General features: G+C 33.2%; 2 protein-coding genes across 6 annotated transcripts in view; one reads left to right on the forward strand and one right to left on the reverse strand.

The window, feature by feature from the left end:
• Positions 1–297: 297 nt before the first annotated feature.
• Positions 298–2,254, forward strand: Grx5 (Glutaredoxin 5). Its single transcript, XM_088268428.1, has 2 exons — positions 298–628; positions 1,619–2,254. Exons 1-2 carry the CDS (start codon positions 373–375, stop codon positions 1,792–1,794), a joined length of 432 nt encoding a protein of 143 aa, XP_088124554.1. The 5' UTR covers positions 298–372; the 3' UTR covers positions 1,795–2,254.
• A 2,593-nt stretch (positions 2,255–4,847) lies between these two features.
• The window catches only part of Actn (alpha actinin), a 91,485-nt gene continuing 71,496 nt past the window's right edge, over positions 4,848–24,836 (reverse strand). The window contains exons 4-20 of one of the 5 annotated variants that reach the window (XM_088268425.1): positions 23,299–23,533; positions 19,913–19,998; positions 19,157–19,249; positions 18,377–18,480; positions 16,588–16,714; positions 15,798–15,945; positions 14,972–15,122; positions 13,139–13,324; positions 12,345–12,471; positions 11,588–11,683; positions 10,141–10,329; positions 9,406–9,533; positions 8,811–8,989; positions 7,430–7,552; positions 6,921–7,027; positions 6,012–6,166; positions 4,848–5,251 (exon numbers count right to left, since the gene is read on the reverse strand). In XM_088268425.1, the coding sequence (XP_088124551.1) occupies positions 5,248–5,251; positions 6,012–6,166; positions 6,921–7,027; positions 7,430–7,552; positions 8,811–8,989; positions 9,406–9,533; positions 10,141–10,329; positions 11,588–11,683; positions 12,345–12,471; positions 13,139–13,324; positions 14,972–15,122; positions 15,798–15,945; positions 16,588–16,714; positions 18,377–18,480; positions 19,157–19,249; positions 19,913–19,998; positions 23,299–23,533 (2,238 nt within the window). In that variant the 3' untranslated portion in view covers positions 4,848–5,247. Of the gene's footprint in view, positions 5,252–6,007; positions 6,167–6,920; positions 7,028–7,429; positions 7,553–8,810; positions 8,990–9,405; positions 9,534–10,140; positions 10,330–11,587; positions 11,684–12,344; positions 12,472–13,138; positions 13,325–14,971; positions 15,123–15,797; positions 15,946–16,587; positions 16,715–18,376; positions 18,481–19,156; positions 19,250–19,912; positions 19,999–21,621; positions 21,708–23,298; positions 23,534–24,836 lie in introns of those variants that run through there. The other 4 variants (XM_088268423.1, XM_088268427.1, XM_088268426.1 and 1 more) reach the window with 4 other exon arrangements.

The following is a 24,836-nucleotide window of genomic DNA, read 5'->3' on the forward strand; positions in this document are numbered from 1 at the left end:
CAATGTGTAAGGAATAATGAGATATTCATACTTATTTAAGAATATTTTGAATAAATAAATGTAAAGAACCTTTATTAAATCTGACTCCAGCAAAAGTTCTCACTTTTAATCTTATACATGATTTATTTACAGTGTTTTTGTTTTTGAATACCAATTATATATGAAATTGATTTATTATTTAACGTTTTTCACACTTCATATATATACCCTATACGTCATTTATCTTGAAGAAAAAAAAAAGAAACATGAAAGTAGGAACCGAAAATGTTGATAAATTTCTTCTGATTCGTATTGTCTATTACATACGTATTTTTTTGACGTTTGACTTGAGCAAATTTTGTGTAAGTGGTGATTTTAAAGAAAAATATTAAAATGAATCTTGCATTTCGTTCCTCTCTTTTCGCATTACGTTCTGGAATAATAAATTCTACAAAATATTACACCACACAATCTGGATCCAAAGAGTCGATAGATAAGTTGGTGAAAAATTCCAAAGTTGTTGTATTCATGAAAGGAGTTCCTGAGGCGCCTAAATGCGGTTTTAGCAATGCTGTCTCTCAAATACTGAGAATGCACGGCGTAGAATACGAAAGTCACGATGTTTTACAAGATGAAGGAATTAGGCAAGGTAATTCGATTTCCTATACATTATGAAATAACCTCAAAAATATTACACTTGCGAAGAAATGCTTTTTTTGAACACGTAGTGTTTCGCAATTATTTAGTAGAGTGCGGATTTTTTTAAATTTCTTTTTTGCTTGATACAATAAAAAAGAACAAGAGTAGCAATTGCATAATCCGGCATTTACACAAGGCCAATTTTTAAGATACCTCACTAAACCAAATTCTGAGAACATTCTCAAGCCAATCCGTTGAATTATGCTTTTTGACTTTCGTTTTAGTGGACTAGAACCCAAATGGCCTTGTGTAAATGCCACTTGAACTGTGGCTGTGTAATTACCTTAGAAACTCTAGCTTAATTCCTCTAAGGAATTAAAAGAAATGACATTCCTTTGCTCAGGTTAAAATATCTGTCTATATCACAGGTTCCCAAACTCTTTTAGTCTGGCGCCTCCCTATCAAAATTACTCATCAAAGGGGAAAATAAAATTGCCAGAATGTCCTACCATAGAAAGAGGGAAGGAATAAAAATATATATCTTACTTCTTAGCACTTATATCTGTCTCTTTGGGCTTCTTATGCCCTGTAAAAGTCTTCTAGAACGCCCACAAGGGGGCGTTATCGCCCACTTTGAGAAACACTGTTCTAGAGGAATAAAAGTTAGTAATACTGGTCTACATCATCTCTTTGAGTATATGTCTGGCATCAAGCTTGTTGCACATTTAATGTAATCTTACTGTGTCATTTCTCACAGAAGGTTTGAAATTAAAATGGCAATTTTAAAATCATCAGCATCTGCTCTCACGGCAGAACCATCCTCTTCAGTTTTTAAAGCGGGTCATGCATGAATCTTCTTCCTATGCTGCATTCACTTTTAATTCTGCCTTGTAATATAATATATATAACTTCACATTTCTCTTCCCTCATAATATATATATAATTTCATATGTATTTGTCAAAATTCAGCTTTAATATATAATATTTTTCTTTTACGCAGGTATTAAGGATTACTCAAATTGGCCCACAATTCCTCAAGTATTTATCAATGGCGAATTCGTCGGTGGTTGCGACATCATGTTACAGATGCACCAGTCTGGAGATTTAATAGAGGAATTGCAGAAAGTTGGAATCAAGAGTTCTTTATTAACAGCAGAAGAGAAAAAAGAGAAATAAAAATGTAATTTTTAAAAAACTAGTCATTGTAACGGAAAAGTTATATCTGTTTATTTAATATGGCAACATTGTACATAGTACTTCATAATTTCTGCAAAGATAATGTTGGATATACCTAGCAATAAGGTCTTTTCACATTATGGTGATAATTTATTTTATTTCAATAAAATTTAAAGCATATTGTGATTCTGATAGTTTTAGTATAATCTTTGAAAACAAAAAATCAAAAATGTATAATTTTGTGTATAATATGGCTATGTCAGAAATGTGTGTGTGAAAAGACCTTATGGATTTGTATATTTAAAAATAAATTACTGCTCTTAAAATGTATCCTTTTTTGCATAAAAAAGTTACACTCTTGCTATATTGTCACAAGTTAGTGTTGTTGGAACGGTTGGTGAATTTGTTTTTGTTTTTATCACATGTTAGTTGTTATTCATAATAAATGTGTAAGAAATAATTTTATTTATTTATTTATTTCGTATTCTGATTTGTTTTCTGATCGTTTTTATTAATGTTTTCTAGTTTTCCCTGGATAATTTCCTGTACTGAAAATGTGGAATATTGACCTGTTTTCAATAATTCCATGCATTGATTCCTAAAATTAGGATTTAAACTGTACATAATTGTAGTTGCTATAGATTCGGAAACACTTTGGCATTGCCTCTTGTAAGATGAGTCAACATCGGACAAATTTTCAATTTTACTTTCAAAAAATATTTTCAGATCAGCATGGTTAGTTTTGAACTCTTCTATGGCGGCTTCGATTTCTTGAATATTTGTATTTGTGCCGTATTTCATTACGATTTTATTAAGACAACTTGTAATTTTTGTCTGTTTGTGTTTTATTATAGAGTTTTCAATAATGTCAAATGAATTTCGAACTTTATCGTAAAACACGTGTAGTTTTATTTGAATTGCCGGAAAATCAGATATGAGTAGTTTGATATCTTCTTGAGAAATTGTGAACGCTCCAGGCACTGCAATAAATTGGATTGCTATGTTTAAAATACGCTTTTAATATTCCACTAGTAAATACCAAGTGTCCCCTCTTCCGTTTTTTATTTCATTAGTGTTTACTCATGAATAGGAATCTTAAGAATTATCCCAAATTTCTTTTACACTATTTGCCTTTTAACACATACTTTAATCTGTAATGAGCTATTATAACAACTTGATTCTATATTTTTTTCCCACCTTACTTAAAAATGATAAATACAACTTAACTTCGAACTTAAAAATTATAAATACAATTGCTTATTATATAATGTTTTATACAAACCTTCTAACAAAATTTCATTACGGTTTACTATTACAATCTTTATTTTACCACTCCAAGGTATTCCTTCGAAGAAATTTGCTACACCATTTAAAAATTTTGATATTTCCATGACGAAAGTTTTTTTTCTCTTGCTTGCCGCGTTTTTAGTGTATTGCCATAGAGAAATATTGAACAGTATGTGTATTATTAAATATTTTTGTGTTTGAAAACAGAATACTTAAATTTCTCTGGACTATAAAAATAAGTAGGTACCTATTAAAATACAAGTTATTCCATATTTCACAAATTTCATGAAACTTTAAATTGATTTTTGTGTTGTCAAATTGGCCCAAATTTTACATTGATATTTTTTATTCATTATTTTAACATAAATTTAAGGTTCTTGTTTAAATAATAATAGCAACCATACGCAGTGAAAATTCAAGTTTTACTTATAAATAGAATCAAATGCAAAAATGACATCACAAACTTTTCAATAGTTTGAATCCTGTCAGAATTATATACAGTAAGGGCGTTTGTGCGCTACACTGAATTTTACTGTCCAGCACTTCAGTTAGAGGAAAAAATGATGATTGGCTTGTGCTTTTGTCCAGCTTTCTTCGGATCGGTGCGTGATCACGTTGCGCATAAATTCGATCATGCTAAACTGTCGTAGTCGCTTTTATTTTAAAAAACCAGACTGCCGGACGGTAAAATTCCTTGTAGTGCACAAGCGCACTTAACATACTCATACTTTTACCTATTTAAAACTTCCTCTTTGACATCTGGAATCCACTTTCTGTCTCAAAATTAGGTTTTTTTTTGTTTATTACTTTTAATTATATCTTTCATTATCCCTATATTTTCTCACAAAGCACAAAAGAGATTGACATTTGGTAAGTTCTTGCGTAAATGTTACGTGATATTTTTAGTTGTTGAAAAACTCAGATAATTTTTTTCAGAGAATTCCTGGGAGCATACCATACAAAAATTTACAAAATTTTGTCATTTTTTTAGTTTCAAAGTAATCTTTCAAATAAGTTTGTGAATGTGGAAACTGTGAATTATGATTTTTATGAAGTGGAATATCTATTTGTATAATCTATAGTCCATTTGGTCTTCATCATAGCCACAAACTTCTAAAAAATATAACAGTGGTTAAGCTATTACCATACAACAATTTATCTATTTTTTTATGTTATGAATTAGTACACTTTCAAACAAGCATCATGCAAAGAAGCTTTATTATGATATATTATTAGATTAAAACCAATATTTTTAGCTTTTCCACTTTATTTTTATTTGACCAGCGACCGGGTTTCGTCGTTACCGACATCATCAGACTGGTGGATAATATAAATCTATTTATGATTATGCACAAACACAAAACACAGGTTAAATAAAAACAGTTATTTCTTATTTTATACATAAGTTTTATTTCATCACTGTACATAGGGATTAGTATACGATTTGGGCACATCAATTCTTACAACTAGTTAGAAATCATGATTAATTACAGCGTACACAAAACAGTCAAGCGAGTTTCTAGTTAAAATGAACGTGTTTAGCTTACCTATTCATTCGAAACACGCATAAAAACCACAAATAGATGAAAGACTGAAATAAAGATTAATAAATATAATTCTAGAAAAAAAACCTTACTTATTGAGAGTTGTGACGTAATATTAAAAACTGTACAAAAATGTATAAATAGATTCATTCGACAACATGGCTGAGGATATGTTTTGGTTGTAACAAGTTCTTGTTACATGTTCACAATAAAAGAGTTGCGTAGGTGGCATTGTATATTATTTGTAAGTTGACATAAATTCAAATAAATAGTGACAACACATTAACAGCTATTAAAACATATTAAAATGGTGCCAGATGATGTCTTCGATTTCATCAAATAAATTCTCATAAGTAAAAATAAAATTTATATATAAAATAAATAAAAGTATTAAGGATAACGCTGCTCATTTTGTTAAAATTGTGTGGTTTTTATATAGTTTTTGGCTCATTGATTGCACAATTTTAGCTATCAGTTTCTAGTAAAATAAAGTTTCATTATAAAGTGAGTGATATTTGATATCTTCGCAAAGAAGGAAGTCTTCTTTGTCTCAGGTAGATGGCAGCTGTTTATGTTATCCCAGCGTGGATAATATTCTCTTCCTTATAAAAATGACTGATCTTTAACTGAAAAACAAAAAAAAACAAAATTAGTGTTATATTGTGGTTTTACAAAAAAAATATTAATGAAAACAAAGTGTAAGGGCGTTTGTGCACTACACGGAATTTTACCGTCCGACACTTCAGTTAGCGCGATAAAACGATGTTTGGCTTGTGCTTTTGTCCATCTTTCTTAGGATCGGTGCGTGAACACGTTGCACGTAAAGTCGTAGTCGCTTTTATTTTTTAAAACCGTACTGCCGTACGGTAAAATTCCGAGAAGTGCACAAGCCCCCTAAGTGCGACTTATAAGGTGCATACATATTATCAATATGAAAACCACCTAATGTATACTCTTAAGAAAAGAACAGAGAGTAATAAATAATTTTAAGAGTTTAAATTAGATTATACACTAGTTTTCAAAGAAATAACTAATACTAATAGTAGAAGTATGTTGCTTTCAAAAGTAATCTCAAGTTATCCTGATATATATTCAAATTCGAAATATTGAATGTGAAAACAATATAATATATTTTTGAGTTAGTGAATGTTTGATAAAAATAGATCAATATCTTCTAGTTATAATTTTAAAAAAACATTTTCAATTGTTACTTTAAAATTTTTTACCCGATCAGCTCTTTACATAATTAGTTTTAGAAGGATTAATTTTATTATAGCTTGGAAATAAATCGAAGTTAAAAAATGCATTTCGAGAAATGCATAAACAAATGTATGAATGTCAACATTAAGCCTATGCGGCACGAGTATGTGATGATGGATGACTTACAGGTCGCTCTCGCCATACAGTGCGGTGCTGAAGACCATGTAGTCCAGAGCTCCGGGGACAGCGCCGGGCCCGCGGTACGGGGCCATTCGCTGTACGCAGTACTCCGCCTGGTCGGGGGGCAGCTCACGACGCAGCTCTTCCGCTAGGATGTAAGGCTGCAAACATTCACGTTAAATCAGTATGACGGAAAGAATAGCTGGCTTTTAATAAAATAATTGTCACAAATCATGATATCGCTCACTCCTTTCAAGAACGTCATAAATCAAAAATCGTCAATTTTCAGTTGTGCATGTTTTCGGAATGCCCAGAAAATGTACTATATTCCAGCAAAAGAGGCACATTTTTTACTTAATATTTACAGGGCAGAAATTGTTGTTTTTGCATTTTGAAGAAAAGGTATTGTTCAATTATGTTTTTAAATATACTAAATATTTCTCAAATGGAGAAAAAACCTTCAGGTTTTACCTAAAAAGATCTGTTGCACAGTAATAAGGTCAATAAGTGGCTTGATATTTATTTTTAATACATTGTATTATATTAATAAACTTTAAAAACGCTCTCCTGAAAAATCAAGTTTTTTGATTTATGACATTCTTGAAAGGAGTGAGCGATATGTGACATGTTACCTAAAAAAAGGTTATAATTTATTTATTTGTATTAATTTGATGCAATAACTTTGTGAATTTCCATTACATAATTATTTCAATATAACGAAATATAATTAAAATGTATGCCTCTAATATAAAGAAGCGGTTAGCTTTAAAACCGGTAGACATTAATAAGTTATAATAAAATATTTTTAGTGATTTTAAAACAAAGTTATATTTGAATTATATAACTTTGTTTTTAAAACACCTTGGTTCTCATTGTATTTACTCTCACTGAATTCACACACTCATAAATATTTACCTTGTCTCCAGCCAAGATCCTGAAGCTGTCGATGACCTGTTCAGCGGTGTCTGTATCAGTAGATTCCCGAGTCATGAAGTCCAGGAAGGCGTCGAAGTGTACATAACCTAAAATAAAATAAAAATAGATAATGAGATCCAAAAATAATCGTATTTCTCTAATCTTCTTCTCTTCTTCTTCTTATTTTTCTAGATCCTAAAGATCTGTTTGTGCCTCCGCTTGTAGCTCTTGGGATATTGACTCCCAGCTGTCTTTCCACCTTTTTGGAGGTCTGCCTGGGGGTCTGCATCCTTCAGGGATTCCTTGAAGGGCGATACGTGGAAGTCTGTCATCTGACATTCTGTTTACATGATCATTTCATTATCGCCTTCGTTGTCGTCCCCACCTCACGATATCTTCCGCCTTACACATGCTCCGGATGCGGTATTTCTTACTCTTCATCTCGGAGGTTCGAAGTCGAGATTTTAATCTTTAACCATAAATTGCAATTTTAAAATGTGATAACAAACCTGTAGAGTTGGGGTCTACTACGACAAGGATACGCTGGAAGTCCAATTCTCCCTGGCGATCTTTTCCAATTCCGTAGCCGAGGGATACGAGGCAAGACTTGAATTCTTCTGGGGTCAGGCGGCCTGAATATAATAATAAAGAAGGTTAAACATTGTCAAAAATTTTCAGTCGAAATAAAACAATTTTCAAGTAATCACGGCCTTGTGAAATAAACAACTGATCAAAGGCAAAAGTATAGAAGATTTTAATGTACCAATTATGGTGCTAATGTCTTAATTATTAAATATTTAACTATGCATGTATAAGTAGTATATTAGCTACTTTATTACATGTGGATTGATCTATTACATGCAAAACTAAACAAACAAACTAACTACGTGGTGTAGAGATAACATTAAATTTACACCTACAACTAATATTTAGATGGGACAACCCATCGACAGATCAGTATTATCAGGAAGTTAATGATAATAAAAAAGAAAATTCATGCAATTAGATTTTTACCAAAAAGAAGTATGGTAAGCATTATCTTTATTACATTGTTAAAATATTAACACATTGTGTACGGTGTGCACATATTTGTGAGTTTCAGAAACCTTGTGTGGTGGCGGGGTGCACATTTTTGTGCATTTCGGCTACCTTCAATTTAGCCGAAATGCACAAAAATGATATTTACTGGTTCAAAACATAGCTAATGGTCGTAATCTGTTTTGAAGGAAATGTTACAAATTAACTTTAAACAATGGATACAGACGGTGCGTTTTTTTCTTTGTCCTAAAATGAAATAAAATACAAAGATCATTGTCCTTTACTTAAGTCGGCAGTTGGTACTTACAAAGCAATAAACGCGTGTGGGGAAAGCCCATAAATCATTTTTTATTCGCAGATTTTGAGTTTTCGGCGGTTGTTAAACTGTGTTGTTATTTTCTAATATTTTATTAGTGTTTTTAACATTTTTTTTACTTTTGTGATTTGTGGACTAACATGATTTTATTTTGAGACGTTAGAGACCATTTAACCGTTTTTGTATTGTTTTCGAGTTCAACCTCAAGTTCAAAATATGAAGTTCACTGACATATTTTATATTTCCGGACAGCTGTCTAATCTCGCCCGCCTCAAGATAGAGTTTTATCAAAACATTGCCGTAACTAATGTGTTAACTTTCGTATGTAATTGATGCCAAGGTATTCTGCGAGTTATTTTGAACGCATCAAAGTGAGCGTTCAAAGTGACATGCACACTCCTTGCCCTATACTTAAATGCATGGTATTTTTTACGCGTTGAGCAAGTACAGAATTTATATGCTATATTTTATTCTTTATACAAGGAATAATTTAATTAAGATTCATAGAGGGAGTTTAAACTTCATTTGGTTTTTACCGGTGCGGTTCTTGTCGAAGTGGTTGAAGGAGGCCCTGAACTCGGTGAGCTGCTCCTGTGTGATTCCCTTGCTGTCGCGGGTGAGGATTTGGTTCTCAACTTCGTTAATGTTCCTGTTGATGGAGGTCAGCAGCTGCTCCCAGCCGACGCGGAGAGTCTCCATTGTGTATTGGGAATATCTGAACAATAACAAAAACATTCATCAATCACAGAGTACGTTAATTATTTGAATTTTAAGTTTGCATTTAGTGTAATTTGACCTCCAAATTAAAGCGATTAATCTAGATTTGATTACACTAGTGGTGTAGCTGACAATTTTTAAAATATTCTAATATTTTTTAAATATCAGCAGTGGAACTGCATAATAATAATTGCAAAAATAGTAAATATGGCGGTACATTATTGATCAGTGTAACACATGTAAAAATACTTTGATCGGTGTCCAAAGGGTGTTTATACACACAAAATGTACGCAATACTTAATTTGGAATAGTTTTTTTAGACCATGCGTACGCAATACGGGTTAGTGTGTGTACGGTAGATGCTCTGCGCGCGTATTATGTACATTCAATGAGATTTAAATTTTTTATCTAACCTGTTCTCGAAGATCATGCCTTCCTGTACGGCTTGGTGAATCTTCTCCAATTCCTCGATGTGTGGCTTGTAGGCGTACACTCCCTGTTCATACTCCTTCAGCCTGTGGAGCTGGTCTTCCAGGGATCCCTAAATTAAACAATATATTTAGTTTTACCACTAATCAGTGATAGAATGTGGGTAGTGGTTGATAATCCGTGATATTGAATGGTAAATCTGTAACGGTTGAGTGAGAAATGCGATGATTGGACATTTTCTGCGATTGGCACCCCTCTTTGTCTGTCTGCTGTGCTGGTCGGGGTTGCAGATGTCTGCGTACCATCCACCGTCAGGTTGAAACTCAGATCTACCTGATTGAACTAACTAATTACTGATTGCTGCATGGTGGTTTTCCAAATTTGTATTTATTTAGATTGGTGACAGGGGCATTAAAAGCTATTAAATAATAAAAACAGGATACAATTTTGTTTGACATTTTCCCATGATCATTTCTTGGCTCATAAAAAAAGAGTGGTCTGTCAGGAAGCCTACACCTTCTGTATCAGATCTAGGAATGCGCTGGGAGCTTTCAATTTACAAAAATAATGAAATCCCAAAAAACCAATCTCATCGTGCTTAAATTATTTTCAATATCCTTGTCATTACAATAACATACACCGAGTAATGGGGGGAAATTTTCAAAAGAGATATAGGAATTGGCGGTTTTATTGTTAGATGATTAGCAGAAACACGGTACCTGGAGTCCCATTCCGATGGCGGTGACGGCGTCCATCTGCCTCTCGATCCAGGGCCCGACGGCGTTGGCCTTCTCGGCGAACTGGCGTCGCAGCATCTCGTTGTTCTGCTGCTTGCGGAGCTCCTGCGCCAGCGTACCGTCGCGCTGGGGCACCAGCTGCCTCACGTCCGACCACTTCTTGGTCAGATCCTGCACAAAAAGACATGCACTTTACCTGATACTAACTCCATTACTAAATAATTAGATTGTTTGAAGACTTCCCAAATAGAACACTCTTGAAGGATGAAAAGTCATCAAATAAGAAGAAACGATCCGTCACATTAATAATATTTGTCAGTCAAGAAAAGAAACGGTTGACATACTCATGCAACATTAATAAATTAACTGACCGTCACACCGCTTGACCGTAAGGGTAAGTAGGATCTCTCCTACCTACCAGAACGCCACACCACCCTATCTTTGCAAACAATGTTCTATTATACTTACCCTCCTTACGATTATTTCAACTCCTGACCTGACCACATTCATCTTCAAGTACTTGATTATGCCAAGTTATCTTCGGTCTTCTAAATTCGTTTGATAAATTTGTTTTACTGTTCATTCGTCACTCATTCGTTCCACGTGTCCAAACCACCTCAACACACTCTTCTTAATTGAAATTTTATTGATAATGCTTATCTCAGCCATGCATTCTTTCTTTATTTCACCATTAGAACATCAATCGTACATTGTTATACCACACATTTGTGTGAAGGATCTCAGTTTTACTGCATTCAGTAATTTTTCATCCTTCTTTTGCATATAACATTAACTAAAACATGAATTTGTTAACACATAGCCCTTTTAATGCCGATTGAAACGTCAGCTATACACACAGTGGCATAGTATTCCAAAAATTTATAAATATTTATCAAAGTACATTAGATTGATTGATGTACAAACTAATTTACTAGTCACTAGTATCACAAGTCTGTTATTGAATGGTTTGAAGTTATTACTTCTTAGCAATAAGCTAATCGCTCACTCCTTTCAAGAACGTCATAAATCAAAAAACTTGATTTTTCAGGAGAATGATCTTAAAGTTAAAAAATATAATACCATGTGTTAAAAATAAATATCAAGCCACTTATTGAACTTTTTACTGTGCTACAGATCTTTTTAGGTAAAACCTGAAGGTTTTTTCTGCATTTGAAAAATATTTAGTGTATTTAAAAAAAAAATTAAACAATTTTTTTTTTCAAAATGCAAAAACAACACTGTCTGCCCTGTAGCGGGTAAATATTAAGTTAAAAATATGCTTCTTTTTCTGGGCATTCCGAAAACATGCACAACTGAAAATTGTCGATTTTTTATTTATGACCTTCTTGAAAGGAGTGAGCGTAATGTACATTTGTTCTCTGTAAGAAGTAAAATAAATAAATAATTTCCAAAGATTGAATGTACTTACATGAGCAGTGAGTGTGGTGTAGGGATTTTCAAGACCTCCGGGAATCTGGTGTTGCTTGACGATGCTCTCCACTTCACGAACAAGGCCGACAATAGACTGAAAATAAGCGTAACCAGGTAAGTTCTTTCGAAATAAACTAAGTACAGTTCCCCCTGGGAATTGAAACACTACACTACAAGAGGCTGACATAATACCCGTGGATAAATTACAAAGTGCCATTTCCAGAGTGCTTGAAATATGAGCTACATTATAAATTTGTTTGAGGAAATATTCGGAAAATAACTTTCATTACGTTCAAGTACTATCTTCCCTCTGATTGCAAACAGCTATAATATGGTATCGAACATTTTGATCAATATCACTGTCTGTTTTTGGTTGGTTGGAAGACTTTGTTTTTTAGCAATAAGCTCGCCAATGTACTTATTTCTTTTCTGTACATAAAGTTTAAATAAATAAAGCCGGTCTCTGAAACAGCAGAAGTCACAATGATTTGCAATAAATATTCTTTATTTTACAGTGGTTTTGATCTTTATTTTAAATATTTCATTCATTTTGGGCACCTATGTATGTTTTGTTACTAACCTGTTTTGATTTTGAAAAATATTCTGTATCATATTTCATTATTCCAATTAAGAGTTTGGTGAAGGCGGATATGAAACTGGTGGGGTTCGATACCTCCAATACAGTAAGAACCGCTGAACTAAGTAAAGGCGTGTATAAAACTGAAACACTGGGAAGTGGATGATCACCAACAGACCTGGTATTCCTTGTCGGCTTCTCCGAGAGTGGCCTTGAAGCGAGAGTGAGCATCCATGAGGCCGGTGATCTCCTCCATTGTGTGGACGATGAACATGTCCACAAGATCCTCGCGTGTTCCATCCAACCTGAACATTTACATGGAGATTAAACCATAATTCATTCTTATTTTGCAAAAATCAACTATCAGCAACTTATGATATTGAAAGTTTAATTATTTATTTATTTTTATTTCATTATATAATAATTTTCCCTCACTGAATTTTGCCGTGCCGAGAGCACATACAAAATTTATTTATAAAATTATATGAAAGAAATTATGTTATTTATTGCTTCGGCATTCACTTTGTGGTAAAGACATGATTAAATTATAAATAAAACACTTGTTTTTTACAACTTGAGTGTTATATTGTTACAACTAGTTACAGAAGCTACAGATGCTTACATCTACAGGTTTGAATATGAAATAGTTTATATTCAAACCCGTAGATGGAAGCATCTGTAGCTCCCAAAACTAGTCGTAACAATATACATAATACTCAAGTGAACAAATTTTTTAAATTAAATTAAAATAGAGTTCTACAAATTAAACACCAAATTTATCAATCTATAAAGTCATTAAAAATATAATCTAAACATAAAAGAGCTATTCATAAATGGATATTAGGGATAATAGAAGCAGGTTATACAACTTTATTGCATAATAATCAAGGTTTTATGACCAAAGTTATGCTGTCTTATTCATAATCCTCTGATTATGATTAAGATGAAATAGCAATATCTCCGCTCACTGACCAGTTGTTGAATGGAGCGGCGCGCTTGGCGAACTCCAGATGCAGCACGTCGATGGTCTCCAGGATGCGCTCCGCCTCGTCCAGGGCCGTGCGGCGGCGCTGCGTGAGCGCGCCCAGGCGGTCCCACTGGTCGCAGATGCGCTTGCAGCGGGCGTTGACGCTGCCCGAGTCGTGGTACTCCAGGGTGCTGTGTGACAATCAATTGCATATAGCCAACTTGACACAAAAAAGTAACTTCACATTTCAGACAGGTGTTTTTTGACACCTGTAGATCGCTGGCGACGGGATTTGATAATTATGTACATATAGTTAAGACCTTAAATTAAATTTATTGCTCTTATATTACAAATCAGCCAGCCTCCGTGGTTTAATGGTTAGCGTGTTTAGTTACTGTACTAGAGGTCTCGGGTTCGATTCCCAGGGGGTGTAATAAATATTAGAGATTTTACACTCTAATATTTATTTAACATTAAAATATATTACTCCTATATTACAAATCAGTTTATAATATACTTCTAAAGCATATTTCGGCATTAACATAATGAATATCTCACACATAAGTATAAAAATAATACAAAGAGAAGGAAAAAAATATCTTTGATTAGCCATGGTATCACAGTAACAATTTTTAGCAACAAAAAATGTATAGTATTGCAGAGATTTTACAGATTTTATTAAAGAAGAGTGATTACTGAAAGACTCACATACAGTCAATATAATATGTATATAGTTAAGACCTTAACAAAGAGATTGGTACATAACATTCATATAAAACCATTGAATAAATTCTTCTGTTCTGACTTTGAAATGAGGCCGGCGTAGAAAGTAAAAATACCCTTCCCGTCTTTAAGCATCAATCGACCAAACATATAGAAATACCTTTCACGTCTAAAGTATGTTAAAATGAATATATAAAGCCCTAGAACAATCGCCATCTTATGCCATCTATCAGTTGTTAGTTATCAATATGGCGACTGTTGAGTTGGACTGGTACCAGTTTCTCAAATTCCATAGCCTTATGATATGGTGACGCAATGTTATCTTGATTGTTACTTACATGAAGGCAAGGTTGTTTATCCGGAACGAAAAATCACTAATATTTACTTTGACCCAACCCATTTTATATTTATTTTAACCTAACCCAGGAATTGAATTCGGGGCCTTTAGCACGGTAGCTAAATGGGCCAACCATTACACTACGAAGGTGGACATTACCAAAAAGATTACCTTAGCCATATTCTCAAGGGAATCTCCTACATTACTAAAGAGGAAACGTTAAGTACCGTAGAACGGGGTTACTTGAACTTTGATGTGTTACTTGAGCCTAGTACAATAAAATATTTAGATCGTGGTATCGATCGAAGTATCGTGGCAATAAGTGTCACCTGTCAGGGAAACAATGAATCATGTCGATACGTTCATTATTGTAGACCAAATACAGATTCAATTTTTTTGTACTGGGCTCAAGTAACACATCAAAGTTCAAGTAGCCCCGTTATATGGTACAGCACTAGTAGTAAGTAAAAACCCTTATCCGCACCCCAATGGTGCATAGGGCACTGCGTCATATAAACGCTGTGTTATCTTGATCGTTTACACATGAAGGAAAGGTGATCAGCCCTCCGCTTCAGGTACCATTCCAGGGTAATATTGAATAAATATTATAGTGAAAAAATCACTTATATTTATTTGACCCCCCCCCTGGGAATCGAACCCGGGATCTCCAGAACGGTAGCCAAGCGTGCTGACCATTACACTACAGAGGCGGACTAGCACTAGATCCTCAGTTTATCGTGGTAAAATTTTGTTTGCCAAATTCCAAAAGTAAAATTACTTGAGTTCCTGCGCAATGGCGGCGATCTGCTCCACACGGTCCTGGTGGGCAGCTAGGTCGGACTCAAAGGCCTCGTGCTTCTTCTTCAGGGCCTTGACTTCATTCAAGCGACACTGGCGGAAGTCCTGGGACTGCAGCATGTCTTCCTTTCCTAAAACACGACAGACATAGAAACTATAAACACGTCTTTTACATATTGTTGGTAGAGAGCGCAAGATGCATATAAGCGTTCTATTTGCTTATTTTTAATAGAGCGCGAGAGACGCATAAAATATTGTGCAGATCGGAATTGGGTTTGCAGTTACTTGTGATTAGTATACTGAGGGTCGGGTGGCAGATTGTCTGAGTATAATTTGAATCAGGGTTGATGAAAAAACCGCCTGAAAACATTCTATTAATTAAAATATTTTTTATTTATTTTATTTGAATTAAAAGAGAAATATTTGTGTTTTTATTATTTACAAAAATATTTCAATTCCATACTATTTCTGTGAGCCTAAGCGACTCAGTGTTAGAAGTAGGTATCAAATTGTGGTAGAGTGGGTTCGAACCAAGAAACTCTGAGTCCGCGACACTAACCACGGGACCACAACCCGATGCATTAGCGAAATAGCATTCACATTTCCACTAAATCCATATTATTTAACAAAACATTTATTATTATTATTGTATCAGCGAGACCCTTAAGCGACAACAAGCATCTGCGAGAATTCTGATTTTTTTTGCTGGTACCCAAGATTCACATCCTAATTTCTCAAGATCCAGTATTCAGAATATAATGATTTTTGTCTTAAAAACATGAAAAATGTGTGAATGGCACAATTACCTCTGGTCCAATCTTCATGGATGTCAGCCTTGTGCTTGAACTTCTGAGCGAGATGTTCAAGACGCTCCAGCCTCATCATTTCACTCAACAGCCACTCCTCGAACGCCTTCTCAGAAATCTCTAGACCCTTCCATGCTCCGGAAATATCCTGAAAATTCACATAGTTAAATTAATTATTGATATAAGTAAGGTAAAAGGGTGGATGCTTTGTGATAACCAAAAAAATAAAACAAATTTTAGATAGGGAGAAGATTATTCCTGTTGATTCCTACTTTGAGTAGTAGATACTTGAAACAGGGATTGCAAGTTATAATGTTGATTTTGTACACACTTAAAAAATACCAAAAACTTTATGCAAAAGTAAGTTTTAAGAGTTTAAGTCTTCAGGAATTTAAGCATACATCATAAGAAAAAATCTCAGCACTAAAACTGCTCTGAACTGGTACCAGAAGCACAAAACTGATCACCTTGCATTTCGTTAGCAGAATTTTTTAAACATTGAGACTTTTATCAATTCATTTGTCAATATTTAATGAAATAATTAAATACGGGAGATATCCTATTCTGATAAAGTGTAAAATATATTATAAGTACAACCCAACTAGGAACATAGCTTTCATTGTTGCGATGTCACCACCGGTTTATAATTGCCAATTCAATGTAGTATTTTAGGTTATGATACATTAGCTGCCATGTTTTTTATTACACAAATTCTGACTTTTTCCGTGACAAATATCCGCAATATGGCCAAGTTTTGTAATATCATTGTAAGAAATAATCTTTAACCTACCGAAACCATCTTTCCTTCGGTCGGCATGTAGGCGGGACGGTTACTCAACCTGAGTTTGGTCTGAAGGGTGTTGAAGTTGGTCTCCAACTTGGCCTTCTGTTCCACACGCGGGGGCTTGTGCTTACGTCTAGAAAAGGAAATATCAATAATTATCATCATGAATTATTCTAGTACTATCTGCCACTTATTTTAAACAACTCTATAAGGTACAAACTGTAACAATGACTTGACCGTTTTTGTTTTTTATTTTTTATTATTATATATATCACACTAGATTATTCACCCTATGGATGATATATTTATATTATTGGTGTCGCAACTTGAGATGAAACATCTATCGTTTATATGAAAGAAGATGGAATTCTATGCATCTCAGGGCTTACAACATAACATTTGGCTAAATGAAGTTATATCACAATTGTACACTAGTGTTACATTCACCTTTTTGCCCATTATTGAACATTCATATTGCATTTATTTTTGAAACTTGTATATATGCAATGGCAAGCTTGTATATTGTGGAGTATTACTGGAGTAAGCTCCAGTAACACTCCACAAATTTCTAAATTGATGGCGCCACAATCAACCATACTTCTGAAATGATTAAATTTGTACCAAAATGCGAAAGGGATTCAAGACCATTGCACAAGTGTATAAAGTGGCCACTTAAGCCAGCTACACAGACTAACTAATTTATATAAAGACCGCCAACTGCCTCGATTTTTTATGGCTGGAAGTGATATTCGCCAGCGGCCGGAAGTGACGTAAACGGCTAGAAGTACTAAGCTCCCGGCTGGGCGTGACTTCGCCGCGGCTGAATGTCAAATCCACCCGCCGAAATATTTATCATTCATTTTTCAGGTTAAATGGTATTTATATTGAAATTTGTTGTTTTACATATTTTCAAAATTATAATATTAATATTACAAAGAAGATATTTCACTATCTAAATTTATTTATTTCAGTGTAAACAAAAATAGAAAGGTCACGGCTAAAACGCGACATTTATAAAAAGAGTTCAGGCGATTAATAATGGTTACTCAACTCAGCCTTACAATGGTAAATGGTAATGGTAACTTTTTTGAAATTATTATCTCAAACTATGTATAAATTAGGCTTTTCAACAAAAACAAAAACGATAGAATTTTCAAATTACTATATTATATTTAAAATTCTAGAAAATACAATATTTTAAAAGGGCGGAAGGAGTGCCCACCACTTTCTGAAGTTATGTTTCTTAACGGGGGTGCCAGCGCCTCTTTGTGGGCGTTTTGGAAGTCTGGCTAGGCGTTTTTAAATTTTTTGCATTTGGGGGGTGCTGCAGAAGTTCAAGGGAGCGTTGTGTCAAGTAAGAAAAACTACACTTTCATACGCAAAATTTAACTTTAACTTTGGCATAATACTCAATATTATCAAGTTCTTCATATACGGATTTCTATCGATAATTGTCTATAACCATAGTTTGTCTGTATTTATTTGAAATATTTGAACAATCTGTTGGTATCTCGTATTTTTCGTTCCCGTTTTGGTGTTTTTGTTAGTGTATTAGTGTGTCTCGTCATTTCTGGTCGTTTTTTGAACAATCTGACGTTTACGAGTCGACCCCCCCTGGCCAGCTAAGTGCCAGGTCATAAGTCCTGGGATGTTCAGACTTCCATCTTACATAAATTATAGATGTTTCATCTAAAGTTGAGACAGCTATAATAGCAAATACCAACATAAGAAAACAAAAAAAATATGATCAATTATTTTTTACAATAAAAAAAATAAAAAGAAAAAGGTTAGGTACCTGTATGTACGGTAGTCTTCCAATTTCTTCTGGCAACCAGCGAGTGAGTTGTCAGTCTGTCTGCTTCCCAGCCATGGCATGGTGCGACGGATCCATTCCAGCAGCTAAACAATAATGATCACAAATTAGTAAAAAAATTTAGGTAAAAAAGTTGGTTATGTCAAATATAAAACAAATTGGTGAGGATATAAAACAGTGCCTCCTAGATATAAATAATGCCATGCTGCAAATGAGTTTGTATTCTTTCTAATGCTATAATATTTTATTCATCTATTATTCGCACACAATGTTTACAGATTTATTCATGGTCTAAAATAAAATTAATAATGTAGTAATTCAAAATAAAGTAATTTCTGAGCATGTCGCTATCACATTCCAAGTCAAAAACAAATTGAAATGAGTTGGCCTTAGCTAAATACTTCCAAATCTTTGTTCACGCTTGAACAATGTCGAAAAATAATTTGGAAAACAAATGTGCAAAACTCGCATGGTTGGATTTGGATATTAAAATAAGCAAATACCATCTAGTGCGATGTAGTCAAACCTTAATGCAAAGCTTGCATATGATATAGAAGGCATTGATTTTTTAAATTATAATCATCTTTCAAAATATTCAGTTAGTTTAAAAATAGAACTCTTTTGAACTCAGAGACAAAGTGTGAATAGAAAATGTTTACTTACGGGGAAGGTTGTTAACAGTTTTTTTTTATAAAGAAACAATTCTTTTATTTTTATTTGGTAGAATTATATATACTATTTTTATAAATGAATAATACTTACGTCACTGGCGAGACGTTCATACTCTTCCATAAGACGTTCATTTTCTTGGTTGACTTTGAGAACTTTACAGATACGGTTGGCAGCAGTTTCAGCCTGAAAAAGTAACATACAGTTTAAGATGACTTTATTTAATTTTTTTTACATATGCTAGAATCTGCAGTGTTATAAGAACAGTGATTTATTACATCCGCGCCTATTAAGTATGACAATTCTATAAAATCCTTTCTTTGAACGCATAAAAAGTACTTTATGGTTACTAGTGTTAGGAATATCATAATCCGACTAGGTTGTAACGCTTTTGTTGTCAATTTTTGTAAAAAACTATGACACGAAGAAATATACAAATAAATTTGGTGTTTGAAAATGATGCGGAATGCATTGAAACACGTGTCACAATAGATTTTAAGAAATAGTGGAACTTACTAATTAAAACTTAAATTAAAAATGGGTAGACTTTACCAGAAAGTGACTGCCGAATCAATTAATAAATGAAATGAATTTTGTCAGAAAAATGAAATAATATCATGGTTTTCAACCCTTGCCTAGTTGTATATACAACACAGAATTTTGTCTAGCATCCCAACAGTGTGATTATGTCAGTATTGACGAAACTTCAAATAAAATAAAAGTGGAAAAAACTATATAGTTGTTGTTTTATTATATAAAATGCAGTTTTTTCCACCGAAAAATGTCAGTACAAAACTTGAATATGGACTATATTTTACTAAGCATTATGATTGGTGATTGATTACAAACCTTTTGAGCGCCAGAAAAGCAGTGGTAATAAGAGGAAACATATGTCATGACGGCCCTCTCATCTGGCATGGCTGTGTTCTGTAGGTCTGTTAGAAAGCAAGTCCAATCAAACAATTAGCATGCTTTCAAATGAGGTATCACAAATTCACATCATCAGTTAGACCCTGCACATATGGCGAGAACCGTCGCTCGATTAGCTGACACGTATTTACAAGTACAAGGCAAATCTGTAGAGGTGTTTACGGTCACTTGTCATTTGTACAGAGGGTTAAACATCATGCTGGAGTCAAAATAACATTACAAAAAGGGATGGTAATAATAATAATAAATTTAATAACATGAGGTAATGAGGGGATCCCGAGGGGTGGGGATGAAGTGTCGGCCTCTGTCCGTACATCCTCCTCCCCCCTCATTAATTGAATAGAGCAATATTTATTTCTTCAGAAATATTTTGAAGATTTTCCTCTATGTGCAGCTGACAGAGAGTCCCTCAGGACTCTATAACTGCTGCGGGTGGATGGTGGGCTCAGATTCCAAAAAAAAAAAAAAAATTTGGATAATTTCTATTGAGTGAGTACGTATAATGTTCATATATACAGATATGCAAGAGTAGGCATTTACAGTAATTACGACATGTTGTTTACTGGTTTAAATCATAAAATTTTATAATGTATAACATTTACCAACCGACTAAACATAAGTTGTAAGCCGCTGTCCATATGCATACATTTCCATTTTCCCGTCTCAAAAACTTTCATTGTCTCTGATAAAACATCTATGATATCTTGACAACAATCCTTCAAAGGATAAATCAGGTATTTATATATAAAGATTTTTACAAGGCAGAAAGTATGAGAAATTTTAAGAGGCTTATCTTAGCAAAAATTTTTCAGAATAAATAAAAGATGGTTTTAGCTGTTACATGACATATTAATAAATTTGTATGAATCTAATTATTATTCATAAAAAATACTTTTATTTGAATATTATTTTAGCTCCAGGTCGTATCATTAAATATAAATAAAATAACAAAATATAAGAAAACTGGACAGTGTTATTACAAAACAATCACAAATAATAATCAAATATGTTTTAAAAGTTATCAGTAAATAATATTATCTGTTAAATATTTCATCATTATTAAACTTGAAAATATCAATAAAATCAATGGACATAAAATAGTCCAATGCAAGAATTAATCATCTTCAACAAAGTATACTTAGAAGAGATGCTGAGATTTGAAGGTTTATGTAAAGTATTGTGAAAAATTATAAACATTTTTAATTAAATGAATTCGTAGTTTCTGTGTATTTCAGATTTCTATTTATTTAGAAGTGTTAATACATTATTATATCAAAAATATACAGTTCTAAAATATGAAATAGTCATATAATATAGTTGGAAGAAAATTCATGTTGAAATATTACATTCTTGCAAAGGACCATTTACATGTAGTAAGCTGATATAAATACTAGTTAAAGGTATTGGAAAGAAAAGCAGAAAAAACAATGCAAACCACAAGGAACCCAGATAATATTATTTAGAAAAAAAATCTGATTCCTCGCGATTCTTTGGTAGGCATGGTAAAATTACAGGGCTGCAAATGTCAATTCGGAGCTGCAGGGAAAGAAAAACAACATCAAATCATGCTAAAACAATAATTGCTCGCGTTGAACACGATCGTCACACGGTTGTCATGTGATTTTCACCTGCTGGGCCCCCTGGAAAGCGTGATAGTAACATGACACGTATGTCATGATAGCGCGCTCATCCGGCTTGGGTGTGTTGATCAAATCTGGAAAGGGCATTAAACAATTCCTATGTATACTTTTATCCCAACACGATATGCAAAGAACTGTTATATTTAAAGAAAAACATATCCAAAGTTAACATGAATCCTTTATTCCTATCCCTATGTATTCTTTAAATGGCTCAAAATATTGTGAAATTTATTAAACTGATACCTAAAGTGAAATCAAATAACCTAGATAAATATTGATATTCAGATAAAATGAAAATTTAAAACACATATATGTTTATAATTTATCACGTACATGACAAGAAATATTTTTATTGCTTGCATACCCAATTAGCATACTACCGATAAGAAATTTATCTAAGTGTGTAAACTACTAAAACAATAAATAAGAAAAGATATCAAGTTTACAGTTTGAAGAAAATTCTGGCTCGTGCTAATTTCTGGAAAGAAAATATTTGTTCCACTTTACATTGTTATGTAAGAAAGAGTATTTAAAGCTTATGCGAAATTGCAAGTTCAACTGTGTTCCAAATAAACATAATAAATGTATTTTAACGAGGTATCTCTGCCAAGTTTTTCACACATTTCATGAACTGGCTGACTCATTACCGGAATTTCATAAACACTATACGTAACGGAGATAACACGATAATTAGAAATGCACTTTAGCTCACTAGTAAGCTACCCGGATATTTTGTGTGTTCTTGTAGTCAGTTTAGCTCTTTAGGAAATAAAAATAAATAAATTCTTTCACCAAATTGAGATGCAAAGCTAATTTTTTTCCATCATAATGTACTATTATGTATATCGCTCACTCCTTTCAACAACGTCATTTATCAAAAAACTTGATTTTTCAGGAGATCGTATTTAAAGTTTATAAATACAATGAAATGTATTAAAAATAAATATCATGCCACTTATTGAACTTTTTACTGTGCAACAGATATTTTAGGTAAAACCTGAATGTTTTTTCTCCATTTGAAAAATATTTAGTATATTTAAAAAAATAATTAAACAATACCTTTTCTTCAAAATGCAAAAACAACACTTTCTGACCTGTAGGGGCTAAATATTAAGTTCAAAATATGCCACTTTTGCTGGGATAAAGTAAATTTTCTATGCATTCCGAAAACATGCACAGCTGAAAATTGACGATTTTTGATATATGGCATTCTTGAAAGGATTGAGCGATATATTAAATACATTTAATTCAATAGAAAAGGTGAATGTTTTATTTACCTGATTCATTGATTGTACATATTATTAAAATACTTTTTCCTGGACTAATAGTAATAGAGATGGCTGAATTGCTAATGCAACATGGAAAAACTATGTAAAGACAAGGTGATCAATCTATTTTCATCTACCAAAAGGTTTTTGATGGGATGTAAAGAATACCATTTTTGTTGAATTTAAGAATCTCTGCACTAAACACTTTCTTAGGATTTTTTTGGACTTGGTATAACATGTCTTGCTTTTTCAACTTGCTAACAAACTGTTAAAAAAGGTATCTGATACTAAAAATAATAACGTCAGATCCGACGGATCAGGTATTTTACGCTAGAGTACCGAAAGGCGATATATCGGATTTTGGTAACCAAAGGGTATCGACAAATAAAGAACAAACCGTCGGGATCCAACATCCTGGGGATGTCCAGGTACTTCTCAGCGACATCGAAGGCGGTGTTGAGGTTCTCCAGAGGGTTGTCCTTGGACAGCTTGGAGTAGTCGATGAGGTCGGGTCGGTGGCGATGGATGAGCGCGCAGAACGCCAGGCCGTCCTTGAAGGACAGGTGGAAGTTCTGCACGTTGACATTCTTGTATGGAGCGGTCTTGCGCTGGCACCACAGCAGCAAGCCTTCCTGCAGATCAGAAGAGGAAATGGGTCAGAAAATTATGCACAAAACGGTCAATTGTGAAAATTATGGTAATTTATGCACAAAATAATCGATTGCGCACAAAAGGGTCAATTGTGCACAAAAGGTCGATTGTGCACAAAATGGTCAATTGTGCACAAAAATATCAATTGAGCACAAAACAGCCATTTTGCATAAAAAATTAAGAAAGCGCAATATGGTCATGTGCACAAAATAAACTAAGTGCAAAATGGCCAACCACGCTAAAAATTTCCAACTGTGCAAATTCGGTTCATTATTTTCATGATGGTTTAATAGGCATAAAATTAAATAAGAAAATGACATGAATGGAATTACAAGATTTTAAATAGAATTTCTAAAACTAAAAGTTAAATTCAAGAACAGTTTCTTGGAAATTTAAAAAATATATATATACAATTTATTGATTGTAATAATTCTAGATAATTGTGGTCAATAATAGCAAACGTTTGTTAATTCACCGACAAAATAAAAATAATAAATAAAGGGTGACAACTATTTAAATTTAACAAAAAATTTATCATCGAGATTCTCAAACGATTTTTCTACTCCAAAATGCAACACCAAGCAATTTCAGCAAAACTTCAAATATTTGGCAATCAAACATTTCAATAAACTCCCTAAAGAAATAAAAAAAATAGATGATATAAAAATCCTTAAGAAAAAAATTAAAGCTCTATACATTTAAATAAAAAAAAAAAATATATAAAAAAAACTATTATATCTTTTATTATATAACATTAAACCACAAGTGTAAGCCCCTTTCCAAGCACAAGAGCACAGATTCTTTTATGGAGAGGCACAGCGAATCGAAATATAAAAGTTCTCCATATGTATAAATGATTCAAATGTATTATGTTATAAATAAAAATGTAAATATATTAAATGAATAAAAAAAAAAATTAGACAGTGAATGGATGATGGTAAACTAATTGATTTGTTGTTATTGAATTGTAACATAACCACTCCGCACGAGAACTAAAATATTTATCCTTGACAGCTATTTATGATGAGATATATTGGCATGTCTCTGAGATATAAACAAATGATGGGGTGATAGAAAATATTATTAGGGCACAAAATAGAATTATGTACATTGTTTGTATTCTTATATCACGTTTGACAACTGAATTTTAAGACAACATAGCTCTATAATGTCAATCTATAGTCAGCTGATGGTAATAACTGCAGAGTTGTCATTTCCATGTGGTGCCTGCCAATGTTCGTAGAATCGTGAGAATAAAAAAATATTTTTGCAGTGGTGGTGGAA

Source organism: Brachycentrus maculatus, unplaced genomic scaffold, assembly GCF_059751285.1.
Source record: "Brachycentrus maculatus isolate JH-2025_06_01 unplaced genomic scaffold, ASM5975128v1 h1tg000323l, whole genome shotgun sequence".
NCBI lineage: Eukaryota > Metazoa > Arthropoda > Insecta > Trichoptera > Brachycentridae > Brachycentrus > Brachycentrus maculatus.